The 24,486-nt window shown below is 36.7% G+C and overlaps 1 protein-coding gene across 2 annotated transcripts in view; it reads right to left on the reverse strand.

Annotated features, from left to right (window-relative positions):
- Positions 1 to 1,345: 1,345 nt before the first annotated feature.
- The window catches only part of SFMBT1 (Scm like with four mbt domains 1), a 129,687-nt gene continuing 106,546 nt past the window's right edge, over positions 1,346 to 24,486 (reverse strand). For both annotated transcript variants that reach the window (XM_034438894.3, XM_034438903.3), the window contains exons 11-21: positions 23,681 to 23,807; positions 23,184 to 23,297; positions 21,579 to 21,621; positions 19,433 to 19,497; positions 16,863 to 17,002; positions 14,338 to 14,447; positions 12,389 to 12,564; positions 11,249 to 11,427; positions 10,903 to 11,139; positions 8,071 to 8,199; positions 1,346 to 5,601 (exon numbers count right to left, since the gene is read on the reverse strand). In XM_034438894.3, coding sequence (XP_034294785.1) covers positions 5,461 to 5,601; positions 8,071 to 8,199; positions 10,903 to 11,139; positions 11,249 to 11,427; positions 12,389 to 12,564; positions 14,338 to 14,447; positions 16,863 to 17,002; positions 19,433 to 19,497; positions 21,579 to 21,621; positions 23,184 to 23,297; positions 23,681 to 23,807 — 1,461 coding nt within the window. In that variant the 3' untranslated portion in view covers positions 1,346 to 5,460. The remainder of the gene's footprint in view (positions 5,602 to 8,070; positions 8,200 to 10,902; positions 11,140 to 11,248; positions 11,428 to 12,388; positions 12,565 to 14,337; positions 14,448 to 16,862; positions 17,003 to 19,432; positions 19,498 to 21,578; positions 21,622 to 23,183; positions 23,298 to 23,680; positions 23,808 to 24,486) is intronic.

Below are 24,486 nucleotides of genomic sequence, written 5' to 3' on the forward strand. Positions count from 1 at the left end.
GGTGCGAACTGGCTGAATCCCACCACTGCTTATTACGATAGTATTAAAAAAAAGGTGTTAGCCTCCACAAATAGCATGTCTGTAAGTTTATGCTTTACTTGCTTTCAATGTGTTTGTTTTCTCCAGGAAAAAAAAGCACAACTGAACTTTGGGGGCCTTGAGTAGATTTATATAGGTAACTATAGGGTGTGTTTTAAGGCCTTGAATAGATTTATATAGATGACAAGGTGTGTTTTAAAAGGTGTAATGCACCTTGACACCAGGAGCCTGTTTTTTTGGATTGTGAGATATTTGTTCACTAGACTCTAGTGAACAATCAAGAGTGATTAGTAAAACAGACAATTGAGCACAATGTTGCCTCCAAACACAAGCTAACATATAATTGTTCCAAAGAAACTACAACCCCATCTTCATTTCGGATATCTTGATTAATAAAGATAGCTATTTTGTTGGGCGGGAGGGGGCAGGCAGATTATCGGCTATTTCACTTGCTTTCACTCACAGCGTTATCTTCAGTAAATGCAATTCTCCGATTAGCTTAAATAAATAATTTAGCACTGATGTGTGGGACTATCCTATAGAGCTGCTGTGTTATTGTAGTGGTTAATTGATATGTATGCCTTTGTGGAAAATCAATGTGTTTAGTTACAATGCAAGACTTTTTTCATTTTTAAATGCTTTCAAAAGCAGCATTGGACAACATAACAATCCCTTAAATCTCAAACCCGAGTTGCCCCCAAATATTTTTAAGCTTCAGTTTCTTCTGGGATAAAACAAAGAAAATCTGTTAGTGTAATTACTGTAATATCAGATGACAGTTTGAATTTCCAGTGTTTTAATGCAACAGCATTTCTCATTTGTGTTAGCTGATGGGAGAAATGATACTGCATCTAATTATTTCTAAGTGCTTAAACTTTAATGTGATAAAAGACTTATCTTACTTGTTTGTAACAGTGTGGTGCTATAAAATATAACCAGATTAAAAAGCAAGTGAGAGAGGAAAAAAGAGAAGGATGCCTAGAATTTGAAGGTTTTAATTTTGTATTATTTTTGGATACTGGAAAACATCAATATTAGGTTTTTTTTGAATGTGTGAGTATTTTTCAGCTAGAGAGGTATAAAATAAAAATATAGTTGAAGTATCCAAAATAGAAATGTTTCTTAGAAAATTGTTAAGATGACAATAGCCAATTAGCTCCAGGATTTGAAAACTGCAGGTTGTTTTTTTAAAAAAACCTATGTAAAATATTTAGAAATTCACATATACTGCTATGAATTTTCAAGTCTACTTTTTCTTTAGTAATGAAAGACTCCAAGCAGACAACAATATCAAAGGAAACTGGCACCAATTTAAGTATTTTTAATTTTCTTACAACCACTTAAAACGGTCATGAAGTACCACAAAATTATATACATTCATTTACAGAACAAGTCAAATAATCTAAAATATTTTAAAACCCTTTACCTGATGCACCTAGGCAACAAAGAAGGTGCTTCAGTAGACATTTTATGTGCATATCTTCTACTTTCAAAATTTTACCTTCAGTTCACACACACGCACACACATATATATTAATTAAAGTAAAAATACAGCAAGCAGAAAAGACAACACAATATACATCTTTAATCTTTTTTTAGAGCAAAGCAAGAAAGTGCATGTCCAATGAGCTATTACAACTAAGAAATATGCTGGCAGTACCTGCCTTAGAGGCTCTTTCAAGAGGTTTTGATTGTCTATGAACATTAAGGGAACAATCAGAACAGAAGAGGTGTGCACAATGGGTGAAAATGAAGCAAGATAGCTGTTGGAGAAGCTGATGAATACAAACCTTCAGTAATTATAAGGTATATAAGGCTCCATAGGGCAAACAAAAAGATATATTTTTCATCCCCCCAAATCTATTTTAAATCAATCCTATTATATTTTTCATCCCCCCCAAATCTATTTTAAATCAATCCTTCGAATCCCGAAGTTCGAAATGTCTAGGGATTCCAGATTCTAGCCTTGTACAGGACAAATAGTGGAACTTTGAATTTATTAACTGAAGGAAACAGCAAGTTCTCTCCTGCATGGAATTTGGTTTTTACAGTTTTTTAAAAAAGAATTGCTTAAAAGAATATAAATAATACAACCTATTTCTAGCAAGCAAGTACTTATGAGGAGTAAACACTGTGTGCTGGTGCTTCTCCAGTGTTGATAATTTTGAAACATGATATAAAAAAAAATTCACATTCATGGCCTTCAGTATACAATCCATTTGTTATAAAACCAAGTCAAGGGAAGGAGGATTAGATTGCTGCACATGCAACAAATACTACTGAGTTATAGATATAACATAGTTTTTAAACTAGTTTTATCCTTTCAAAATCCATTCTGACTTCTTACCCTTAAGGCTGCCTTCAAATATAAAGGTCATTTATAGATATTTTGGGGAAACTTTAATACCAACATAAGTACCTGGAATATAGTGAAATTTACACCAGTGAGGTTTCCAGGCAATGTCAGTTTCTTTGTGCTTAGCAACTATTGGGTATTCTAAAAATTTTCACAGCAGATTTTCACTAACTTAGACAAAGCCAAAAATGGCTTTTAAAGACCTTCATTTAAAATGTTGAATTTTATATCTGCTAAAACATTTGGCAGTACATCTTGAGTGAACTCATACAGTGTTATAGTATTTACAGAAAGAAACAAAATGGCTGATATCCTGGCTTTAGACTTTACATTTTGGCAAACATCTTTTGCAAAAACCTTTTATTCAACTCTTCTTAACTGATAAAAGTTTGGCTAGTAATACAAAAAAAACCCCTCTGACCTTCAGAAATTGTGTGCTCAATTCAGTAACTATATGAAATATTGGATTGCTTCTTTCTCCCAAATCTTTAGAATAATAAAAATGGCAACTACAGAGTAAAATTACAGAAATAATATTTTGTACATTTGTCAACTTCAAAAAAGTAGCTTGTGTTTTCAGAGTAGGCTAAATGATTTTCTATCTTCCCAAATTTTAAAGTGTTTCCTCAAGACACCAATCATGAGAAAATCTAGTTTGCTGCCACTTTCTAATAATTTTTAATATGCTTTTTCTATAGCAATTAGCACCAGAGTTCTGAAAACTATGTTTACCTTTCCACTCTCTCTCTCTCTGCTTTAGGTAAATATTAATGTAGGCCTTGAAACCAGCATAATATTTCCTAGCTAGAATGTCACTGGCCTTGTAAAAATATACAATGTTATCTAACTTTGCAGACTTTCCTTAATCAATTTTAATATTCCAACAAGCTTTGAATGTCATATCAGTAGCAAAGCAGGTAAGACTGGCTGACTCCTCAGGGCAATAACAGGAAAGAGATGAATGATTTATAGATTAAATTACATTTTACGAAACTTAGATAATATTTCAGAACTATATATAGAATATTTTACAGATTGTGTTATAAACCTTTTAAACTTCAATCCACAAGACATGCTTGAATTGGTCTCAAGAAATGAAATATATCCGTTTCTCACGTGTTGCATAGAAATGACTCATTCAAAGTAACAAGTAATGGAAAACATCTTTTTTTGGAAAACCCTTAATGGTTATACTAAGACCAAAACGATAGAACAAGACTGGAATGTCAACCTATAAATATAACCTAAATAAGCCAGCATCTGTTTTACTGGCATTGAAAATATTACTCACAGCAATATATGGCATATGAAAGCTTTACTTGAAAAACCCTGAAAATCTTAGACATACAAGTTTGAAGACATGAACGTATTCCAATTGGAGCTAATTAAATAAAGCAAGAATTACATTGAGCCTGATATTTATTTTTTTTTACAAAAAAACCCAATATTCTTTCTGATGCCAAACAGGCATTTATACTTTCACACACATGCATGTTCTTATAAATAATGGAGCATCTGAATAGCACTAATTTCAGTATACAAATCTAATTGCAAACCTGGCCCATATGTTCAGTTACATAACATTTCATGTATTAAACCTACTTTGACTGAAACCTGAAGCATGAAATCATTCTGTCTCTACTTTAGGATTCCATATAGCTAAATAAGTTATGAAGAAATTTCTTTCAAGATACCACATTCTCTCTCTTCCTAAAAGTATTTAATATGCCCTCCAACATGACTCTCCAACAAGTCACCAATGCTTTGATCTAACTTGTGAATAATAAATACTCAATGGCTGAAGCCACAATATATGTACCTATGTAATAGTAGAAATGCAGAAACTACTCTGGTCCTTCTAGCTTCCATAAAACCTAGTTTTCCATTCAAAACATGTTAAAGCATCAGCTTGTTCCTGCAGTTGTGGGTAGTAGCTCTTTGTATTAGATCAGCATATTAAACTGATGAACTCAGTTGAGTTCTCAATACATTTAGCAAACCAAACTCCATCTCCTAATGTGTATGTATGGCATGCAAACTATGCCACAATTTTTCTTCTGTATAAGTTCTATGGGTGAATTTACGAAACTAACAATTGACAAATTTAGTTATTTGAGAACTAGAAGGAGCTCTGCGTTTCAATTCATTCTTCTGTTAAGGATGCAAATTCAGTTTTTTAAGCAAATAAGAATAAGGGAAGACCATGTAATTTCCCCTAAACAGCTACATATTTCCTAAAAAATATTTCTGGGATGTGGCAATATTTTTGTGCAACTTTAGCTTACCCATAGCACATATTAATATCCACAATTTCTAAGTTTTCCCCCTCTACTTTTATCTGCAACATGACAGGCACAATCTTCATTTATCAGTATTTCTCCATAATAAAGAATGCTACTTCTTCAGTCTGTGACTATCCGGTAGCTGCTAAAGACTATGATTCTGTCAGGACAGTAGAATAAGAGGGGCATCCATAATTTAACTACAGAAAAGTCAGTAGCTGTACCATTCTTTTACTTGCTTTGTAGCCTTTTTTGGTTTTAGAGGTAGAGAGCAGGCTCTAAAATAAACAGAAAGAAGCTGCAATTTCACTTTTAAGCTTTTGGCCACACCACGTATCTTGGCAAACAGCTAATCTACTCATTTAAATTATCTTCAAGATTGAAGAAAAAAAAAAAAGAGGACGGTCATTCAGCAAGCAGCAAAGAGGTGCTCATCTTCTGCATTCCTTTCCACATGCTGTAAATTCTTTCTGTCCATACCACAACTGGAGGATTTTTTTTCTCCTCGCAAAAGATATTTAAATCATCTTTTATTCATAAAAAAGCCCTGATGTACAGAATGAGTAAGTACTACTTTTTTAAGCCAAAAGACAGCTGCAAAGATAAGTTAGGATTGCATTAATATTTGCTCCAAGTATTTTCCCCACTCAAAGTGCAAAACTGTAAAGCCAGTTCATAAGCAGTTTCCATCTAACCCTTCTTGGTTCTTCCTGCCGAAGGAAAAGCAGGTTACTGCACTTGTGCTTCAAAATTTCAGGTTCAGCTTATCTTCTTCCTCCTGTTTTAGTTGGCAAACTGCTGGTAGAAGGCAAATTTAACCCTTTCAATGTGATGGCAAAGTTTAATGGCTGGGCCAAGTTTCAAGTCCATACACTCCTGAACCGTGGGAAGAGTGAGCAAGAGAAGTGCCTGCCCATCTATTTCCTATCAAAGGAAAAGGAAGAAATAGCAGTTAACATTAAGAAATGTGGGTTTTTTTCCAAATCATTTAAACATTTCAATAATGCATTACAGATAGTCCTCGAGTTATGAATGTAATGGAGTGTGCCCATTCCATTCCTAACCCGAGCATTTTTAAGAGTGAATTGCATAATTTGAACATAATCACTCCTTCACTTCAGCCACGCATTCACTAATTGAATGTGCAGCTTGAGGTATTGCGGGGTGGAGAAGACCATGGGCCGCCTAGTGATGGAACAGGCCACCTGCTTCAGACCACCCAAGGCCGCCTCCAACCCACTGAGATACCTCATTCTTCCTCCCCTGGGGTCCCCACAATTGCTCTCCCCGCATCCTGCCACGCCGGGTCATTTACCTTATGAAGATCTGTCTCCTCTTCAGCCTCTCTGATTCTTTGCCTGCTCCCTCCTTTGTCATCAGCAAAGCGCTTGATGAAAGCTTTGTCGACCAAAATTGAGTGGAGGACCACCTGCACCCTTCTGGGGGCCCTTTCTCACTGCCGAAGCACTTGATGAAGCCTTTGGTGAAGAAAATGAGGCGCGGAGGGCTGCGCGTGCCCTTCTGGGCCTCCTTTCTCGCTGCAAAAGCACTTGATGGAGCCTTTGGCAACAAAAAAAGAGGCATGGAGGGCCGCATGCGCCCTTCTGGGTCTTTCTCCCCACCAAATCACTTGAGGATTGCGTCCCTCTAGACTTCGGCAGTCCTTTGCAAAAAACCTTTGCCGGTAGGAAGAGAGCTTCAGAAGGACGGGTCCACCCTCCAAAGCTCCGCTGGTGCCAACAAAGGCTTTTTGCAAAGGACTGTCAAAGCTTACAGGACACAATCTCCCTGCAAGCTTCAGCAAGGAAACGGCAAGGGGAGGGAAGGCCTGAAGCTTTTCTTCCATTTACAATTGTTCAAGCCTCAATTCGCAGAGAATAGAGGCCTAAAGTGTGAGATCATGTGAGATTAGTTGCACGAGATCTTGCGTTAGTGATCTTGCATAAACTTGTGGTATGTTAGGGCTCTGTTATCTGCAAATGCACCAAAAGCCTGAAGCAACGAAGCAAGCAAAGAAACCGTGAGAGAGAGGAGATCTTCTCAAGGTATGTGAGCCTTCATAGGTAGAATGCCTGTGAAGACCTGGCAGGTATCTGAATAGGCAGGACGAATGTTGCAGAGCCTCTGCAGTTGTTCGTAAAGGCAAACAACTGCCGTGGTACTGCAACATTAATAATTTCAGGTCGTTCATAAACGCTAGGGGGCGCTTATCACATAACTTCAAAGTTTTGTTACTCAGGGATTACCTGTATAAAGAAATAATGCTTTGGTAAGAAACTACACACATTATAGTAACTAAAATAAACTGGATGTAAGGAGAGGAATAAAAAGAACAAGAAAGAAAGATGGATATGACAGCAATATAAAATAAGATGTGTGGACAACTTTCAGAATTCTCTAGCTAACATGCTGGATAGGGAATTCTGGGAATTGAAATCCACGTATCTTAAAGATGCCAAGGTTGAGAAACACTGGTCTAGTCATTTCATAAATACCATTTGCACTCAGAAAGATTATCAACTTTTCCTCAATAATATGTTCCGTGCCACTGATCTGAGGAGCCTGTCATCTGGCACTGTATTAATTGTTTTTGTCTATCCATGTACTTTTCTTGATGAAATACAGCAGCGGTTTACCATTGCCTTTTCCTGCACAGTATAAAATGATGTCTTTGGTGTTATCATTAAAATTATTATTTGACTCTTAATATCATCCCATAGCATTGCTGTCCAATAGAGGTTCTTGCTTGCTTGAACTGGTAGCTACGATGATCTTCATGCCTTATATATACACCCCTAATTGCCACAATGAGGCAGCACAGCAAGATTTTTCATGTGATTCTGGGTTAAAAACTTTACCTATTAGCAATCAAATGTGCCAGTAGCTTTCAAATTGAAAAATACTGTCCCTGCTCATTATAAATTGACCCCAAAACATATTTTGCAGGTGTCAGACATTTGCTGTCTCACTGAGTCCAAAGAGAGCAACATTTAGAAAAGAGCTCATCTCAGAGAAATTCTGTTTTTTTAAAAGTTTTTATGTTTCTATATTATGTGTATTCTACCCATTGTGTTTTAAGAATCCTGTGAGATAGACAGTGATATAAATACATTAATTTAAATTAAATAAACTTATACATACTGACATTAAGGAAAAAGGCCTAATGATAAAGTTGAAAGTATGGTAAATGGCCTCACTTAGTCCAAAGAAAATCTGAGGAATGTTAGTTTTTACATTAAAACGTTCCCAATAATTTATATATATATATATATATGCATATGTATAAATTACACATATGCATGTATAAACAGAGGTAAAAATGATCAAAATGTTATTTTATTTGACATAATGGTTTCATGGAGTCAATTATCTAAAGCCAATAATAAAACATACCTGATCCAGAAATATTCTAGCTAATGGCGCACAATCTGTAGATTTAAGGAACCGCACAACATCTGCTACACTCCATTCCAGAGGATTGCTATCCAGCTGTAATTTTTCATCAACTTCTATCTTTATTTCCTATGCCACAAGACATAAAGACAAAAATATCACTTTTTCTTCCTTAGAGATATCATTTTCAGAACGTAAAAATGTTCTATATGAATTAGAAGATCCACTGACCCAGTATTCTGAGGGTAAAAAGAAGTCCTATTGTTGAGGCATAACATATGCACTGTCCTGAAAACATGACAGTGAACTTGAATACAGAACATATAGTACAGGTAGCCCTCGACTTACGACCACAATTGAACCAGTAGTGGGATTCAAAAAATTGTTACTACCGGTTCTGTGGGCGTGGCATGGAAGGCGTGGCAGGGGAAGGATATTGTAAAACCTCCATTCCCTCCCCACTCCAGGAGAAGGTTACTGCAAAATCCCCATTTCCTCCTGATCAGCTGGGACTCAGGAGGCAAATAGATGGGGACGGGGCCAGTCAGAGGTGGTATTTACAGATTCTTGGAACTACTCAAAATTTCCGCTACCTGTTCTCCAGAACTGGTCAGAACCTGCTGAAACCCACCTCTGAATTGAACTCAAAATTTCTGATGCTAAGCGAGACAGTTCTTAAGTGAATTTTGCCCAATTTTACGACTTTTCTTGCTAAAGGTATTAAGTGAATCACTGCAGTTGTTAAATTAGTAATAAAAGTGAATCTGGCTTCCCCATTCACTTTGCAATGTCAAAAGGTGATCATGTGACCCCAGGACACTGCAACCATCATAAATACCATATTTTTCGGAGTATAAGACATACTTTTTCCACCCTAAAAGGGGGTGAAAATTTAGATGCGTCTTATACACTGAATGTAGCCCCACCCACCCACTGGCCCCCACCCTTTGGCCTCTGCCTCCCAGTAATTTACCTCCTTGCAGCAAGCAGCAAGAAGAAACAGCCCATTTCAGCTTCAGCACAGCCTAATTAGCACAAGTCGATTGTCTGTTGGATCAGCCTCCCGACTTTCAGCTGTTTTGCGCAGGCCTCTGCTGCTTGCTGCAAGGAGGTAAATTGTTGGGAGCAGATTTTTTTTTTTTCTTGTGCTAATCAAGGTATGCTAAAAACGAAAATGAAAGTAAAGCAGGCTATTTACTGTTTGCTGCAACGAGGCAAAATTGCTGGGAGGCAAGGGCAGATTTCTTTTTCTTGTTTTCCTCACCAAAAAAGGTAGGTGCATCTTATAGTCCGGAGCGTCCTATACTCCGAAAAATATGGTATGTGATAATTGCTAAGTGTCTAAATTTTGATCAAGTTACCATGGGGATGCTGCAACGGTTGTAAGTGTGAAAAATGGTCATAAGTCACTTTATTCAGTGCCGTTGTAACTTTGAACAGGCACTAAATGAACTGTTGTAAGTCGAGGTCTACCTGCAGTAAGTTAAGTAAGTTACCCCAGTTGTGCAATTTCTTAAAATAAAAAAAGACAGAATTCTGTACAAAAAACCCTGCCAAAAGGATTAGTAAAAGAAAAAAGGATGGCAAAGAGACACTTGAAATTGCCATATAAATAATCAGACTTCTCTAAATTATAAATAATATATAAGAGTGGCCCTGAGATATATACAACAGAGACTGGGCATTTTGTAATATTTTGGATTTAATTTGATGACATTCATTTTTCATGTACCTTTGAGAATTAGGCATATAACTATTAAACAGTCATAAATGTAGGTAGTCTGAGTGTAGGCAATATCTGATTTATGTTATTTAAAGGGATAATCAAGACTGATTGTGATTCTAATCTATTGTTGTATGATCTGAACCTGAATTTTATTTCATCCGGATCAATAGCATACATCTTTTTCTACATTTTAGTTGCTCCTGTGTGATATCCTAAAGCAGATCATGATAATTAATTAATTATATACTATAATGGTATATTATAATTACAATTATTATACATTATAATTATACATTATAATTAGTTAATTATAATTTCACAAATCCTACAAATATGTACCCTCAATTTGTGATCAGAAATAAGTGACCTCGAATTCTCAGAGATGAGGGTAAAAATGTTTCATAATGAACAGAATTCTACAGACTTAATATAGCATCTTCTGCCGTAAAGATACTTACATTTCTGATTATTTTTACTAAAGCAGCATTGTATTTTCTATTATTTCCTTAACTACTTTTCTGTGTTCTGAGATCATGGTAAAGACCTACTGAAGAAGTTTTGCTTTATTCCCACAATTGGAAGAAAATGTCAAATTCAGACGCACACATACACACATAAATTACTTGAATGCACATGGTAATTAAGAGGTACAAAATTGTTGATAAAGGTTATTACATTCAGATATAACAAGGACTAGCACATAGGCCACAAAGGTGCATTTTATGTGCTTTAAATCGCAAACAATTAGTTAAGAAATAAAGGTCAATCATCTGTCTTTAAATGTAGATTTAATTCCTGGAGAAAGAAAAAATAAGAAAATTGGTTTCTCAGATTTTTTTTAAAGGTCAGGTTGACCAAGTGAGCTGAAATCACCCCCGTCCCTCAAGCCACTAGAGAGACATTTAAGGGAAATTGTACAAATTTTACAGGCAGTGAAATATACTTCTAAGCTTGCTAAATTACATAGTAGATAGATCTAGCAAACATCAGGGAGGGAGGGAGGGAGAGGGAGAGAGAGGGAGAAGGAGAGAGAGAGTGAGAGACTTGGTGAAAGAGACTTGCTGAAAAGCTTGATGTTTGTTACATGTTTTAAAATCAAAATATACCTTTGGCGAAGGTGGCCTATTTTCATCATCTGAGAAAGAAAAAGTCCGTAGTTTTCTTTTCCGTTTGTCCCGGTCTGGAGCCCCAAAATGAGACTGCTCACTCTGTGTTGGGGAAGATGACTGTGATTTCTTCTCTGATACTTCAGACAGTTCTTCCTGATGCTCAGAGGTACTGTCTTCAGTAAGGGACTCCTCATCTATCTCATCCTGATCATCCTCATCTTCACCTCCACTTTCCTGAGAAATAATACAGAACGACTCAGAATAGCACGGATTAGCAACCTCTTTATCCCACAATCTCTATATATAGACTTGCATATTAAATCCATTCCCCCTAGTTGCCTACTTGGGGTGATCCCACTGGTGTGTTATCTACAGAGGTAGAAGATCGCTTCTTCTTATGAACAAAGAAGTTTTTCCGTTTTTTTCTTTTCCTGTTTGCTTTTTTCATGCTTGCCTCAATGTTGCTGTGGATACTAGGTGGTCGGCCAATCCTTTTGTTTCTCCGCTTTCCATAATAATGGGCTGCAGGAGGTTAAAAGAAAAAAGAGTTATTGTCATGAAACACAATTCATCATTTGTTAGTCCTTAAAAAGATAAGACCTTAGAAGTACTCTTATTATATAGAGAGCTTATTTTGGTTGTGTGCAACCTTTACATTACTGTAGTAGCAATGATGGGATATGCCTTAGGAAAAATAGCAAAGTATTTACAAAAAGCAGGATAGGTTGTCTGCCTACTTACAAGTATAACTGGTCTACAAGAATTAGGATTCAGGTTTCTTAACACAACAGTTACGCTACCCTGAGATGTAATCAAAGAGAAGAGCCATTTTTCCCAAAGGAACAAATAATACAAAGAAGGGTTATCTGGAGGGGGTATCAAACAGAAAAGGTAATATGTAAGGTGCTAAGGAAAGTGAATGTAGCACTTTATTTTTTACTAAAATCTGAAACAAGCAAAAAAAAAAAAAGCTTTCAGCAATTACAGTGACAATGGTTATGCACTTAGCCATAACATGCTTTGCTAGATTTTGGCTAAACTTGTGTGAACCCAGCATCATACTGGATTTCTCCATTCAGTAAGAAATTATTTAATTTTTATGAAGAAGAACTGCAAGATTATTTTCGAATGTATATATTTTTTTCAATTTAATGCCGTCATAATTTGATTTGAGATACTGTAATGTCTGAAGCCCAAAATGTGGGCACTTCATGGTGAAGTAGAAGACCATTAATCATAAACGGTATCCATGTTTTATTATTGATTAAGTAGCATTAATTCACGGGCCAGTATGTGATCCAAACAACTGGCTGTAATCCAGTTACACCACTATAGGCTTTGTTTCTGTTTACTGAAAGCCCTAGGAAGTGCCAACTTGCAGCCATCATAAAGCTGTTGGGATACTGTATTTTTATTGAAAAATGCTCTTTCTAACTGCCTACATGTTTTGGAGCAAATAAAAGCCAATAATACAATTACTTACTGTATTTGGTTTTTGTTAGAACAGAGCAGTTCTCAGAACATTTGTCTAGCACCATTTGGGGGCCAAAAAGATTTGGACAACATTCCAGTTTGATGCAGGTCTGCCTGCAGAAGTCTGCAACTCGATCAGCTGTTCTTACCACCTCCACCGTAGCTCGATAGCTCTTTCCTTTATATCTGTAGCAAAGGAAGGTTTCATTAATAAGGAAAGGCAAAAGTAAACACAGAAACACAGGAATAAACACGAGGTGGCTTCATACAGTACAGTAACCAAACCAAAGTCTACCATATGGCTTATGCTATTTATAAACCCATGGTTTATGCTATTTTGATTTGTAAATCATGGCCTATATCTGTGCAAGTCCAATGAACTGTAGCTTATTAAATAAATAATTATTAAACAATGGATTAAAATGTGAGTTAGGCCAGTCCTAAACATAAAGAGAGGAAGAAATTTGAGTAAATGGGATAGCACCATATGTTAAATTTCTTGGTTTTAACTAACTAACTAACTAACTAACTAACTAACTAACTAACTAACTAACTAACTAACTATTTATTCATTCATTTAGATATACAAAGATGTCCAATTCCTTGCTGAGTTTGGACAGCACAGAAATAAACACAAGTACAGTATCTAACAATGAAAGGAAATAAACATTATATGAGGGTATGGGAGCATCCTCCTCGATAGCTGCCTAAAGAAAGGCTTGTCATATCTATGACTTGCAACTCCTTGCAAACTTTCCCACTGACTTTGCTTGTTGGAAGCTGGCAGAAAGACACAAGTCCCAGTCATGTGAAGTTCTCACTTACTGATGCATAATTCTCACTTAACAATAAAAAGGATTGCCATCTCTGTGATGTGATCACATGGCATCATGCTTTATAACCACATTGCTTAGCGACGGAAATTCTGATTCCCGATTACCATTGTGAACTGAGGACTACCTGTATATGCTACCGTTTGTTTTTGTTCTTTTTATATTATTTTCCTTTTTTGTACATTAAAGCAATACCTGTGTTAAAAATGCTTGCCTTTTTGGTTTATTACAAATATTATAGCCTCCAGCTTTTCTCTAAGAAAGGATCATCAAAGGATCTGAAGGCAGTACTGGTTTACTAACAATTATTCCAGACAACAGGGAAAAGAGACTAACCCATTATCAGCCACAGCTGAAACAGCAGTAGTTTCTGAACTACTGAGGTCTTTTCTATTTCAGGTATTATTATGAGAAGTGCTCTGGAATAGCCTTAATATTATTTTATCAAGTGACTTTCAAAGCAAATGCAAATAAAAGAAATTGTAATAACCCAGTCTTTCATTCCCTTTCTGCTTGAGTAAGCCTCTTAACCTTTGACTGAATAAATAAATCAGTTGCTTAAGGCAGCCCAAAGATGGTTATTAAATTGGTGTGCTTGTTATTTCCATGTAAAAACAGCTTCAGTGGAGCAGAGGGTTTAATTAGGAAATACTAAGATGAGACTAGCAGCTTTCCCTTTCCCACCATCTCCCATGCAGCCAACCAAAACCCGTTCCTCCAGCCTAAATTAAATTACAGAGTGGAGAGACTGAAAGGGGCTAGTTGGTTTGTCACAGGTTTTATTCCCCGGCAGAAAGACAGTCCTGAATCCAAACAGTGCTGATATCTCATGTGGCTTGTCAACCCTTCAAATGACTTCTAATATGAGGACAATTTTTATCTACAATTAGGATTTCTACTGCAGCTACATTATCCTGGCAGCTTTTGATTTTTAAGGATTTAGGTGGGAGTGGGGGGGGGGGGGGCAAATAGCATATGGATAAAAGTCCATTCATGCAGGAAAGTTCTAGTATACTCGGAAAGTTCAAGCTTCTGCCAATTAAGTCCTGAAAGTGCCATGCCAAAACTGTGGTCAGTATAACTAATTAGCCCTAATACAAAATATAAATTATATGGAGTATTTTACTTTGCTTTCAAAGTCTCCCCATATCCATGCCATGAAGCTTCTTCATCTAGTTGTATTTCTCTAAGAACACGGCTAGGTTTATAAGCAGCATTGATCAACAAAGAGAGAACCTAAATTCAGAAAGAGAGAAAAATAGATGTAATATTAATGTGATCAATAAGATTTATTTTAATATATTATTGTGACTTAGCTGTTTGACTCTATTTATATGACCAGCATAACAAGTTTGTAAGTATAAAGGCAAAACAAACCTTATTATTAATTCCTGCAATTTTCTTGGAAAGATTTTAGAAGTGGATTGCTCTTACCTCCTTCCTAGGGCTGAGAAAGAGTGACTGGGCCAAGGTCTTCCAGGTGATTTTATTTGTCTAAGGTGGGACGCAAATTCGCAACCTCCCACTTTCTAGCCTGGTACTTAACTACTGCACCAAACTGGCTCTCAGCCAAGCACTTAATAGTATATAATTTGAAACAGAGATTCCAAAATCTAGTAGCATTCCACCTTCAGTGTAATACAACGTTTTTATTAATTTTCCTCAATTTTATTCTAGAATGCTTTATTTCTATGCACATTTCATTTCTTTTGATTGCCAAGGAAATAATAGTTTGGCCTTATACTAAAATATAATACACAGTATATAAGGTAAAGGTTCCCCTTGCACATATTTGCTAGTCGTTCCCAACTCTAGGGGGTGGTGCTCATCTCTGTTTCAAAGCCTAAGAGCCAGGGCTGTCCGAAGGCATCTCAGTGGTCATGTGGCCAGCATGACTAAACGCCAGAATGCTGGCGTTACCTTCCCACCAAAGGTGGTCCCTATTTTTCTACTTGCAATTTTTACGTGCTTTTGAACTGCTAGGTTGGCAGAAGCTGGGACAAGTAACGGGAGCTCACCCCGATACGCGGCACTCAGGATTCGAACTGCTGAACTGCCGACCTTTCAATCGACAAGCTCAGCGTTTTAGCCACTGAGCCACCGCGAACCTTACAGTATATATAAAATATACTAAAATATGAATATATATTCTTAATGATAAATAAGAAAAGTATAGAGTCTGGAGGAGACAAACTTCTTCCAAGCAAACGTCCTCAAATATCTAAGACTACAATTCTAAGATTGACAATGCTGCCTGATAATAATGGGAGTAATAGTCTCAATATATCAATAAGGGAATGATGGTGACAGAGAAGTATGGTGCAGGTGACAAGATGGAAACAGGTTGTGAAGAGAATTTCACTGAGCAGGAGGATTATGGGAACTGGCAGAGGAGATAAGTAGCCAAGCTATGAATGAGTTAATGAAAGGGAATTTGAAGAAGTTTCACAAGAGGTAGTGAAATAGCAGACGCCATTTATTACAGAATGAAAAAAAGGAAAAAGCATTGCTAGGGTTGGTCAGAATGGATTTAAATAAAGAAATATACACCTCCCCACCAAGAAAAATTCTGAAAGGACCAGACATATAGACCTTGAATATTGAACATGACTGCCTAAATATCATAAAAATTATGTAGCAATGCTGAATCTTGAGTATTAAAGAGTATCCGACAATGCTGCCAATAAGCAGCATTTACCAATAACATCTAATGTGTAGCTGAAATTCCCGAAGGCGGCTATAATAATCTGGGATGTTCTCAAATGATTATAGATTTGTCATAACAGATCCAATTACCGACTCATCAAATTTGGTATTTTGCCTTGGGCAGTTTCTGCTGCTACAAAATTCAGTCCCTGGTACATAACCCATACATCCCTTAGGCATTTCTAGGAAACAGAAAATTAATTATAAACCTTATAAAAATCTATTTTTTTCCTTTAGTTTTTTATTTAGTTGTAGCAAATTTGTACTTTATTTACCTTTTTCAAAACAAAATATTTCAGTGTGCTTATATTATAGCTTTAAAAAAAACCTCATTTTAAAAATGATAAAAACTATTTCATAGGGACAAACAAAAATACTCACATACACTAGCAGCTTGAAATTGTTTTTTATGCCAGTTCTAACCACAACTTATCAGTCTAGAAGTGCAGTGATGTATTATTTCCCGTGATTAGATGCTAGTTAGTGAAAGGAATGCTTTTCCTTCCACTCTGGGTGCCAGTCAGAGAAGTGGAAGCAGCTTTGAGTCTGTCAAGCTCCAACCAAAAAAAAAAAAGGAGAAGGGAATAGCGTAGGTGGAAAAAGAAGAAAGGAAGGTGCAGTAGGAATGGGAGCAAAGTGTAAAGAATCAAAATAAGTAGGAGCATGGAATAGGAGCCATTGGGCAAGCACTATGTTCATGTATTAGTCTCCAAGAAGATTAGGATGGAGGAGGAGCTTTAAAATGTCTGATAATGTAGATGTTATATTGCACTCCTGATCTAAAACTATACCATGGCAGTTCATCATAAAGTATTATACAATAACAACAGCAATAGCACTTAGCACTATCTTCTCCTAACAAAATCCCAACATTCTTCCCCAAATAATACCCAAATGAGTAAATGGTGCTGCAGATACATAGCCATGCATTGCAGATGCCCTTACCTCTTTAAGAACAAGGACGCAATTCCCAGGTCCTACAGATTGTGGGAGTTCTGCAATTCTCCCTTTGTTAAGATAAGGTCCTGAGAAGCATCGGTGGTTAAAGTAGATCTTTGGGCAACAATATTTACCATTTGTTACAACTGTAAAAATAAAACAATTTCTGAATACAAACACCTACTTAAAACATCCAAAAGATCAATGAATCAACAGAAAATAAAGTAACATGCAGTTTCCTATATATAATGTACAGCGGCGGTCCTGAACTTTTTTGGCACCAGAGACTGGTTTCATGAAAGACAATTTTTTCACTGACGGGTGGTGGTGGTTTCAATTTTGCTCATCAACTTCTAAATATTGGTCCTCTTTGAAATACACATTTGGATGTTTGCTGCTACATTCTTCCCACTTGGTTATTTCAACCACTGGGAATGTTAAATTATCCAATAATAACAATAGCAACAGCAATAGCACTTAGACTTATATACAGCTTCACACTGCTTTATAGCCCTCTCTAACTGGTTTACAAAGTCAGCATATTGCCCCCAACAATCTGGGTGCTCATTTTACCCACCTCGGAAGGATAGAAGGCTGACTCTACCGGGGAAAATTGAACTGTTGGCAGTCGGCATAATTAGCCTGTAATACTGCATTCTAACCACCATGGCTCTTAATCAATGGTATACTAACCTAATTAATCCTAGGACGAGGAAATGCCCAAAATAAACAACGTTGCCTTATCTGAACTGCTGAAAGACATATTTGGACCAAAGTCTGAACAACTAAAACTTGTTTATAAGAAAGTTCCTGAAATGTTAGGTGAGGCTTCACACCTTGTGGGTGAGGCACTAAAGGATGCCAACTTCCTTTTCATATTCCAATTCAATTGCAGAAGCCTTTTCTCAGAAATGATAAAAACTCAATTCCAACACATTCTGTAAGTACATTTGGGTTACATTTGGGACTTACTACAGTTCTCTAGAATGAAAAGTATTGGTGTTTGTTATTTTCAGACTGATCTATTACTGTCTTCATCCTTACTTTCATTTACTATTAACCTTGAACTTTTGCAATAGGACAGCACAAGCCTTGGTATTCGTAAAATCAGTTTTAAGTAGAGTGCAAACATGACTGCTATATGGAATCTTATAATACATTACTGTCCACTTAGAATAAAGGGAACAGTAACTGTAGTTTTTATATTAATTAGACATGCTGAGGCTGGAATGACTCCATGACTGCACTTCAAAACCAAACAAAAGCTAATAGATGCAAGAAAGATCTGTCTAATAAAAAACATTGCTTAATAATCCTGTAACGGATAGTTGTCTCAAAAACAGGATTTTCCAATATTATACTGATTAAGGATTAAATAATACTGTACTTATAATTACTTTATTGCTCAATACAGCAAAGTAAATCAGCAAGCACCTCGGTGATGTGAGATCATTGAAGTTAACTAATCTTACATTATAGCTATCCTTGGGATAATAATTACTTCTCTTAAAGCCATGTCATGTGGTTTATAAATGGCATAGATAAAAATGAGATTATATTGATGTATTTTATTTATTTATTTATTTTATTTTATTTCTATACCGCCCTTCTCCTGCGGGACTCAGGGAGGTGTACAGCCAAAATAAAACATTGCATATAAAATTTAAAAACAATTTAAAAACAATTAAATAATTTCGGCCCAAGATATTAAAAACCACCCAATTAAAACCGAATTCAATTAAAACTGAGAGGATGGGATCAAGCCAGCCCGGCTAGATGGAATAGGTGTGTTTTCAGGGCCCGACGAAAAGTCTGGAGGTCTGATATCGTGCGTATCTCAGGGGGTAGATCATTCCAGAGGGCGGGTGCTGCAACAGAGAAGGCTCTCCCCCTGGGGGTCGCCAGCCGACACTGTCTGGCCGACGGCACCCTGAGGAGGCCCTCTCTGTGCGAGCGAACCGGTCGGTGGGAGGCTATTGGCGGCAGAAGGCGGTCTCGCAGATACCCCGGCCCTAAGCCATGGAGCGCTTTAAAGGTGGTTACCAACACCTTGAAGCGCACCCAGATGTAATCCCTCTGCGTTAAAAAAAATACAATTAAATTCCAGAATGAACACAGCTTCTACTTGTGTAAAGATAGTGCCTCAAACTATACCTTTTGCAAGGCATTGCAAACCGTGCAAATAAGGTTTCAGAGAGTGTCAACAGATTGGTTTATATATTTCAGAAATGGATGTAATTATTCAACATTCATTCATTAAACAATTTAGCAAATGATTAAATTTCACCATCTGGTACATATGGAATTTTACTCTCTCAAGTGGACTTTGGTTTATAGAGTTGCCAGAGTTATCTGTAAAGGAGTGACAGTCCCTCATGGTAAAACTAAAATGTTTTAAAATGCATGCAAGAAATGTTTGTTCAGAAAAGTCTCATGCCCACTGAATAGTTCAAAAAATCTAAGTCAATGACAAATCTTTATAATTACTTCAGAGCTATCACTTTCCATAAATATAAATAAAGCATACAGATATCGTTGCAGTCTTATTATCTAATATGTATACATTGCTTTCTTACTAGTGTCAGTTGAGTTCAGTTCCTGGGTCTTTAATCCTTCACTGACAGTTCTTGAAGATAATATTCTGAAAAAAAAGTAGGGGGGTGGGGGGAACAGGAATGGAAGATTAAAATTTGAATTTTGCAAAGCTTTGTACCATGTTGTTTTTTTAAAGCAAATATGATGTAAGACTTGAGAATAAGGACACATTTCATTATTTTTTTAATGTAAGCAGAAAATAAGATGACCAGAAATATAGATATGCCTCAAGAATAATTATGTATTATGAATAAGTGGACACTGAGCAATTCTCTTACCCTTTCTGAAGTATTACAGTCCTGAAAAGGAGGGGGAGGGACAAAGATGGAAACCAATGAGCCATTACCCCCAAGATATGGAGAAGAAACATTACTTAAAGTATTTATCACTAAAGAGAAAGCCAATCCTATCTAAAAGGAAGACAATCCTGCAATACATCAATGGCATATCAGAAGTGGCTGCCAAGCTATTGCAACCTCTAGGAATAGCAGTAACCCACAAGCCCACATTCACACTGAGAAAGGAACTTAGAAAGATCTAAGAGAGAACATGGAAGGAAGACAGCACCAACATAATATACAGAATCAGTTGCAACAATTGTAATCAGTTCTACCTGGCAGACAGGACAACAGTTAAAAAACCAGAATCCATGAACACCAGTTGGCTATCAAACAGCATGACCCAAAGTCCTTGATCAACCGCTAACAAACAACAGCGGTTTGACTGGGATGAAGCTGAAGTCATTGGCCATGCCAAAACCCATCAGGCATATGAGTTTATCCATCAACAAACACATTAAATTTCATGCCTCACAGCAACCAGTCTTGTGATTCAACCAATCACAAGACCAAATGACCACTCAGTACCTATATAAATAAACAAAACACTTCACCCAAAACCCTGCTAGTTTAGTATTGAAACATCTGAGAGTCAACCAGCAAACTCGGAGGACAAATCTCTGCCTAAAGAAACCCCTATATTTAAAAGAGCTCCACCCCACCCCAAATTGACAAGAGACTATGAACTCTAGTAAAACTAATCCTGGACATGTATCATTAATTTGCTAAACAGGTGTGGGCATATATGCATTCATGTATGCTCAGTTTCTGGGTTGAGGGAGTTTATTGGTTTTTGTAATTAAATTTTTATTTTTGTAAACTGCCCAGAGTCATTATGAGTGACTTGGGAAGCCATATAAATGTTCTAAATAAATAAATAAATAAATAAATACATACATATAAATAAACAAATATAAAATGTATTCTTCCCAGAAGATGTACAACAAAATAGGGCAGGCTCAGGACAATCTCCATTCTCAACCACCAATTAAATGAATTGCTGATAAATTAATGTATGCTGTTCATAACATTAACCCCCATTGACATACAGCAAATCTCATTTTCATGTGTGAATCACTTCTACTCAGATACATATTTCAAACTTAAAGAAGAAGAAGAAGAAGAAAAGATTTGGAGATGAAAGTACTGGAAAGGGGAAGGAAAGGGAAAGGGAAAAATAAAATTACTGGGACTGAGGCAAGTGGAAATAATATTCAAATTTTCAATTTTGAATATTTCATTCAGATGCAATAGGAAACCAGAGTTATGGTGCCTATTATGAGAAGGAACCCCAACAATCTACGAGTTTTAAAAAAACAGGCCATCATTCTCTTCTTGCCATGTGAAGAAAATAAATTCATCCATCCATTCATTCAATTTGTATAACCACCCAATTCAGCAAGTGACACTGGGTACCAAACAAAATTAAAATAAAATTAAAAATAATTACAACCAACACATTTTTCCTTTAAACTAACTATACAATTGCATATAAAGCTTAGGTATTCCTGTTTAAATTGTATTATAGCTCTAGACTAGCCAATAATCATAATTCTCAGACCCAGCCATATATATTTTGGCATCAGTATGGTTAGAAAAACATGCAGTGGTAGATAAATCAATTAAAATATATTATAAAAAGTACCACAATGTAAAAACATACAAAAGGACAGAAAGAGGCACTGTTGAAAAAGGGCTTCAAAATGCCCAGCTCTAGTTACCTGCCCTTGTATTTAATATTCTGAAAATCAAATCATTGTTCATTATAAACATTAAGTTTAATGCTTACTGTTTCTCTGGTTGAACAACTGCAATTTTCTTTTCCTTATTCACTGTAAATCAAAATGAAACATGCTGATTATTAATCTAATATAAACACTGTAAAATATATCCTATGATGATCCAAAGCAACTGCAGCTTTTTACATAATAATCCCATAATCACAATGAATTGTAACCTAGTAACAAAACATCAATATGGAAATGATGATTTTATTCTTTTTGATTTACAAATGGGCACTTCTCTAATTCAGTTCCTAAAAATAATGAAGTCTTCCATATAATGCACTTATTTTAGCAAATATCCTCTAAAGCAGGTATAGGGCCTCAGGCCCCAAATTAGTTTTAACAGGAGTTTTTAATTTAAAAAACAATGAATTGGAACATCAAATCATTTGTTAGGGATGACTTTGGAGCTCACAAGAAATTCGATAGCATGGCTAAGAGGACAAGTGGTAGAAAGGGGGAATTAACTTTCAATTTGATAAACAGTCATATTTCACAACTTCATGGCATCAGTTTTGCAAGTGCAACAACACATGCTGTCGCAATACCCACAGTGACCTCAGCTCTAAACACTTATCTTTACCTTGCTACCGTGTTTCCACGAAAATAAGACCCAACCAGAAAATAAGTCTTAGCCTGATTTTTTAGTGTGTTCCTAATATAACCTTTACCCCCAAAATAAGCCCCAGTGAAGATCTTCATCAGCCAGGGGTGGATGGGTGGGCATGGCCAGCACAAGAGGCGGAGAGCGCATTTGGGCAGACAGTGTACTGCAGCAGTCACAGCCCGCGCAGCGGTCAGTCCCACTGCTTGTGGCCACTGGCCCAGCCCTCCAAGCAAAGGGGCGAGGGGAGGCAAGTGATTGTAGACACGCGGCAGCACTGGCAGCAGGCAGAGGCACAGGGGAAGGGCAAGCGATCCCAATGCACCATGTGGTCTTCTGCCCCATCACTGCCACGGGCAAGCTGATAGACAGTGGGACAGATTAACACCCGATTTAATGGAGGCAGGCGATTCCAACGTGTGGCAGCACGGGGGGATTCTTCGCACTTCGGAATCGCCTGCCTCCATTAAATCAGGTATCAATCTGTCCCACCGTCTCATGGCTTGCCCATGATGCCCCAAAAATAAGCCCTAATGCATCTTTTGGGGCCCCCCAAAATGTAAGACCAGGTCTTATTTTCGGGGAAACATGGTACTAATTCTCAGGCATCTTAGAATTAAATAAAACCACTAATTTTACGTCTCTTATGATCTTTACAAGCATGTTTATATGTTGCAACCCAAGGTGTGTATCTTTTTATCATGTTTAACAAAAGCACATAAAAATACTTCGAAGTATATATCCCCTTGTCTAAAACAGTATGCACCAGTTTGCTGCAGTGGTTCAAGTGCTGGCCTAGAAATCAGGAGACCATTAGTCCTAGTCTTGCCTTAGCTATGAAAGCCACCTGGGTGATTTTGGGTCAGTCACTTTCTCACAGCCCAACCCATTTCACAGGATTCTTGAAAACAGGAGGAGGAAGGAATATTATGTATGCTTGCCATGTTGAGTAATAAAGTAATAAAATAATAAAGGCGGGATAAAAAAATCTAAATAATATTCATACCTACTACTCTGCGAGGAGGTCTAAGCTGGTATCCATTAGTTTCACACCAACCAACTGGAAATATATTCATAGATTCCACGCTCACTATGAATTCAGGGACTGGGATTTTAGAACCTGTATAATAATAATGATCATAATGTTTGTAAGCCCAATTATCATCACTGCCACCATTATATCACCACCATCTTACAGGGCTAACCAGCTGTAATACTTCTTATGAATTGGTACGTTCTTCATTCTTCTGCACTTGTGAACTGTCTCTAATTTTATCAATTAGCTCTGTCAGGCTAGAAGTATCTTTTTTAAAAACGTTTTTAATTATTAGGAGTGGTAAAAAGAAATACAGAAAAATTAAATGCAGCTATTTCAAAACATTTCCTGAAGGAAAATAGTTTGCTGTGTATTGTTTATGACACTCATTTACTTCTGTAAATGTGACCTGTGAAATGGCAAATCAAGTTAAAACATCTCTCTCTCTTCTCTGAAAGAAAACTTACTTTCCAGCTGTAGCCAGAGATAGGAATCCTTCACCTTTGTAATAGTTGCCACACAGATTTCTTCTGGGTTTTCTGAATTCACAGCCTCAAGTTTCATGTTCTCCTTAAAACCATGCTCAGAATTTAACTAACACAAGCAAAACACAAGATACATGGTTTATTATGTATTTTCAGAGCCTCACATTAAAATACTAATGAAAAAATAGTTCAAAATAATTTTAGCAGTAAAGCGGACACTTGGAAGACACCAACAGAACAGATGGTTCATACTTTGCGAGTGTGAAACCTTTTAGAAACACATGAGGTTTCATCTGAACAACCCAAGTAATTACTTACATCTTGAATAAAATGCACAAGGTCATTGGCTTCAAACTCAGACCTTGCATTACACAAAATTAAATAAGGCAAGAAAGATATATGTACCGGTAGTTGGAAACTTGCTTTATGGCTGAAGGAAGACTTGGTTATCTCAAAACAGCTGAAAAAGTTCTACTCTACACTTCAACCCAGAAGTATTGATCTGCCCAAAATCTAAATGCAAACAATTGCCTGTAATGCTCATTTATAATCACACTTTCCTCCTCCCCTCCTGCCTTAGATAATGCTGTCCCTCAATGTAGGATGCCTTTCTACAATTTTCAAGTCTTAAGAATTTTCAGGTGTATTTATGAAGGCTTTCCCTTCATAAATACACACTTGCAAATATACACCCATTTTTACTCCTACCTTAGCTTGTTGGGTTCTCTAAATAAAAAGAAATCCCTAAACCTAAAATGCTGGGTGCTAAACTGAAGAATCCCAGTTAA

The sequence above is a fragment of the Pantherophis guttatus genome, chromosome 2 (assembly GCF_059756535.1).
Source record: "Pantherophis guttatus breed Tessera chromosome 2, ASM5975653v1, whole genome shotgun sequence".
In the NCBI taxonomy this organism is placed as follows: Eukaryota; Metazoa; Chordata; class Lepidosauria; order Squamata; family Colubridae; genus Pantherophis; species Pantherophis guttatus.